The following is a 5,010-nucleotide window of genomic DNA, read 5'->3' on the forward strand; positions in this document are numbered from 1 at the left end:
ACCACGATTAGTAGTGCGATGTTGGATTGAGTTAAAGGTGGGAAAAAGGGAAATGTCATGAACGACTGAACGAGGGACTTGCGTCATTTTTCTAATTGCATCGTTACACTCTTGTTTATCGTTTTCCAATTTTAAATCGAAAACATTCAAAACTGTGTATTCGGATACTGTCCTGCATTGAGTAAAATAAAAATGAAATCAGATGTGCAAGGGGTTCTGAAACGCAGCGAAACGAAAATAAATTCCAAAGGATTTTTCCTATGATTTGGAGATAAATAATTTTTTTTTGATTTTAATCTATTTTCTTTTGCATTGAAGAAACGATTTTTCAGGATTTGTCCTTCAGAGATCGTCCTGATTAAAAAAAAACAATCAAAATGTCCGGATTTCCGAAAAACTATCTAAATTATAATTGAATTTGTTGTTAAATAATTAGAACTTAATCAATTCTGTAATAAAATTGCTTAACCCATTCAACCATGATAATCTTCGGTTCAGATGATGTATATTAGAATGATGGTTTTTGATATTCGAGATTCCTTGCTTCAGTTGCATAAATAAAGGCGTCTTCAGTACCTGTATTTCGCCTTTCTGTATGCAATCAAAGTAGAGCTGCATTTTAATGGATTTTTCAAGTAACCGCTATAATATACATAGAATATATTATAGCGGTGTCGTGAAAAATCCTGATTGCATCGACGATGCAAATACATGTTAATGGTTGCTCATGCTTACCTTCAACACTGACAACTTTAAGGGGGACTTCTGAATAGATAAACGAAAACAATGATAGCAGTTGTAAAAAAAACTCGTGGAGAACTATAGGATGCCTCTGCTGATAAAGGAAGACACTATTTGAGTCAAGTTTTGTGTTTTTTTAAAGGAATTTAACAGCAAGCCGTAGTTCTTCCCGAAACTGAGTCAAATTTCAAAGGAATAACAAATATCAGTAATCAACAATTCTTTGATCCCAAGAATCCCCTTTTTTTTAACTATCATTTTTCCCGAGATACCCCAAGAGTATCCGGTGAGCGAAGAACTAAGTAGGTACTTAAATGAAAACACATTTATTTTCAAGGGTTTCCTTGACAAGCGTCCGTTTATTTCAAAGCATACACATATTGTCTTTTATCGTTTGTATATTTCGCTTTGAGCGAGCATTGTATGTATTTTTTCAATTGAAATAATTTTAACTGACCGCAATTTTAGTAAATTTTCAAACACACTTTGGATTATTGCGAAAACGAAAAGTAAGAAATGAGATTGAATCCTTTGAAGATATATATAATCGGAACTAAGGAAAAGATTAATAATCTATCATATTACAACACAAGTTGATTAATTAGTGCACTTAAAGCCCGCAAAAAAGGCTCATTTGCCCAACGAAACTTATAGATCTCTACCATCATTCGTTAGGCGGATAAATTTACAAACATCTTTACAATACATAATGCAGCAGTAATTTTTTTTTATTGTCGTTTTATGGCCGCCTGTTCAACAAAAAATGGGCAAGGAACAATAAAGGAAATATAGGAAATACTTTATACTTTTCACTTTCATATTTCAACATTCAGAAACATTTAGCATAGAAGTGTTTTCATTACTTTAAACATCGATACTATGAATTTACCAGTAATTGAAATGCTAATGGATACTCGTTTTACGTTTTTCACAATACATTATGTTAACGATATTTTAGCGTTGTCGACAACATCATGCTGCAGAAATATCTGTTCAAGATAGTTTACACTTTGGTTTGTTTCATTCCAAGTAAGGATTCAGCTACTCCAAGGAAATAAACTGTTTGGGCAATACCGAACAACGGTGCTATGACGATCATACGGCAGAGACCTCCCTTGAAGAAGGCTTGAGGCCCTTCGTTGGTTAAAGTTTTCCTGAAAATAGTGAAAAAAAAAGATTTTTTTTTAAATTGCTTATACGTTTTTTAAACAAAATCATTCCTACTTTATACAATCAGCGACCCCATTGAATTGCATCTCTCCTTCTGCCTTCTTGATGGCTTGTAAACGCGTCTTTATGACGTCAAATGGATTAACGGCCAAAGCAGCAAATGACCCAGCTGCACAACCGCTCAAAAATGAACACCTTGAAAGTAAAAACTATTTAATTTGACACAGGTCGGCTGAATTTCAATAAAAACTCACCAGAATACAGCTTCTCCCGATCCATCGGCTTTACGTGGGCCCAAATCATTCAAAGTGGCAAACAATGGGAAGTACACGACGGAAAACGAAACATCTCGCAGCATGGTTGCACCTGTACCCTTATAAAGTCCACTGATGCCTTTCGTTTTCAATAGTTCCGTGGCTATTTGGGTAGCTGAAGTTTTCGGGATAGTTTTTCCAGCTTCCTTCGCCTGAAACATAAATTCTCGTTTTTTGAAATTGCTTTCGTTTTGACACGAGCCTTAATTCACCTGAGCAGCAAGTCTTCCAGCATCTTGCATTTGAATCTTGAGTAATTCCATCGGTGTCGTGACAACTATCTGGCAGAACCCGGCCAAACCGCCAGCAGCCATTTGTCGTGTAACTGGCAGTTGACTTAATGAAAAAATGTTATTTTCCGTTTTTAAGCAATACAAAATTGAACATTTACCCATCTTTGGTTCTCAGATGATATCGGAAGAAATCGTTCGCTGCTAATTTGATGGCTTTCTCTGGTGTGATCAGCAGGATATTGACAGCCGATCCACGATACATTCCAAAGTATCCTTCAGCTTTATAGGTTTTTTTGAAGCAATCAAACCTGGGAAAAATTAAGATGAAATAAAATTGTAGAATCTATACAAATTCGCTTTCTTAAAATGTATTTGAAAATAAGGTTTTCTTTAAACGCAGTGATCAACTTAGAACCATGCATCACAAACATTACTCAATGATTTTTGTAGCGTTTTAAAAAGCTGTGGAAATATTTGGAGCCTATGAACTTAGAGTTGAAGTTCAATTCCAAACAACAAGAATAAGCAGAAGCGCGTTTGTTGTACAATAACATGTATTAAGATAAAAAAGAATCGAGGTTCAGATGCTACATTCAACAATCAAAATTAATTAAAAAATCACCAATAACAATCTGTTCAGAAATTTTAAACCAATCATATTCCAGTAGGAAATTCTAATTCTTGAATTAACTACAATTTGCATTACCACGAAAAATGGAGAACAAAATTTGAAAAAACCTTCACAGTATATTTATATTACCATTGAATATCATTTAACATTCAATGGTCGTAGGAATACTTACATTGACTTGTACATTTTTTCGCCATTGGGTCCAACTTGTTGATTTTGTAGACGCGTTTTCACTAAATCCAATGGAAAAACACATGATACACCAATAATGCCGGCTATTCCTCCGTTGACAATTTTCGGAAGCAACCTGTAAAGATTCATAGGACAAACGATTGATTGCGTTTGATGACAATATAAGTAGGTAAGTGCTAATAACTTACGCAAACTGGTTTGCTGAATTCACAGACGGGGAACTGCTGCTGGTCATCGTTGTTAATCTGAAATAAAATATTTGCATAAAAATTGATCTCGAAAAATAGAATCGAAAAGTTATGGTTGACAACACGAGTTGTGACTTGCACCACACGAAGCAGTTATTGTTATTTTTATTTGCCCATACTATCTATCAATACTTTGAGCTGTTCAGCAACTTATCAACAAGCAAGTTAATTCAGTTTTGTAACTTGGCTGCAAAGATACATTCTTGTGGAAACAACCAGTTACATAATACGATCAAAACAACAGGATGCAATGTCCTCGTATCCAAAAATAAATGTAAAGGATGGTTCTCTGCATCACCAAAACTTTTTAAAAAAATCAATATTTTTTTTTTGACTTTACAACTTTACCCGGTATCTTAACCAATTTAACAATAATATTTTAACAACATCAATTTTCAAAGAAGAAAAACTTGATTCATAATGGCTATAACAACTTGGTGACATTCACTTGAAATCTATTTTTGGATGTTTTTTGAGACATATTCCATCCGCTTTGGACATGTTCTTACCGAAAAGAGTGTAAATGATGTTTGAGACAATGACCCTTATCAATCGGTTTCAATTAATATGTCTCCAATAATCTTATTGAATGTTATTATCACTAATTGATAACACATCATGTGGATTGACAGGTTTAATCAAATATGAGATGTGCTTTGGAAACAATCCCTTGCCATTACCACTGCGAGATAGCGTTTCAAAACTCGATAAGCTCATCGTATTTGAAACTTGAAGCTAATATTTACTTACGATTATTGGGTTCTGGCCTAAGCTATATAAATTGACTATCCTGGAAGCTTTTGCTGAGCTATGGATGTTTCACTTTTATAATTGATTATATGCTGCCTCCTACAGCACAGCCTGGCACCACATACCAAACTAAACCAAAATGCGTTTATGATCCACGAGCACGAGCATCGAATTCAGCTTCAGAATTCAGAGAGAGCGAATCAGCTGCTGTGTTGCTGTTGCTGTTGGTTTCTTTGATACAACAGAAAGAGAATTGTGAGAAAGTCAGAGAGAGATTTTATTCGAGCATTGATTTGAACTCACCTTGTATTTATTATTGAAATTGAGCATAAATAAATGCGATAAGGTGAATGTCCCATGATTTAGCTGATTCAACAGCACAAAATTTATTTGGAAAACTATTGAACTGAAAAAAGCAGGAAAACAGTATGTTCAAAATAACTTGGGAATGATCAAAAACTCAGACACAGTTTTCCATCAGGATATCCAGATGTATTGTTGAATGCAAAAAGCAATTAGATAATCTAGTTGAAAGTTCAATATTTCTCGCTTGAGCTTTCGTTACGTCGAATGACACAAAATTTGAAAACCCGAGATTTTCACTTAAAATGATATATTATTGCATTACCTATACTGCCTCTATTCGCATAACAGTCCCATATTGTTAGCGTTTCCTATCCATATGGGACTGTTATGCGAATAGGGGCAGTATATACCACTAGCTATAGAAT

General features: G+C 34.5%; 1 protein-coding gene across 1 annotated transcript; it reads right to left on the reverse strand.

Moving 5' to 3' along the window:
* Nucleotides 1-1,080: 1,080 nt before the first annotated feature.
* Nucleotides 1,081-4,433, reverse strand: LOC129746025 (mitochondrial glutamate carrier 1-like). Its single transcript, XM_055739444.1, has 8 exons — nucleotides 4,280-4,433; nucleotides 3,470-3,526; nucleotides 3,262-3,396; nucleotides 2,617-2,766; nucleotides 2,438-2,561; nucleotides 2,166-2,377; nucleotides 1,966-2,106; nucleotides 1,081-1,895 (listed from the first exon to the last, which is right to left on the reverse strand). The coding sequence occupies exons 2-8, from the start codon at nucleotides 3,514-3,516 to the stop codon at nucleotides 1,745-1,747; spliced, it is 960 nt and encodes a 319-aa protein (XP_055595419.1). The 5' UTR covers nucleotides 3,517-3,526; nucleotides 4,280-4,433; the 3' UTR covers nucleotides 1,081-1,744.
* Nucleotides 4,434-5,010: the final 577 nt, after the last annotated feature.

The sequence above is a fragment of the Uranotaenia lowii genome, chromosome 2 (genome assembly GCF_029784155.1).
Source record: "Uranotaenia lowii strain MFRU-FL chromosome 2, ASM2978415v1, whole genome shotgun sequence".
NCBI lineage: Eukaryota > Metazoa > Arthropoda > Insecta > Diptera > Culicidae > Uranotaenia > Uranotaenia lowii.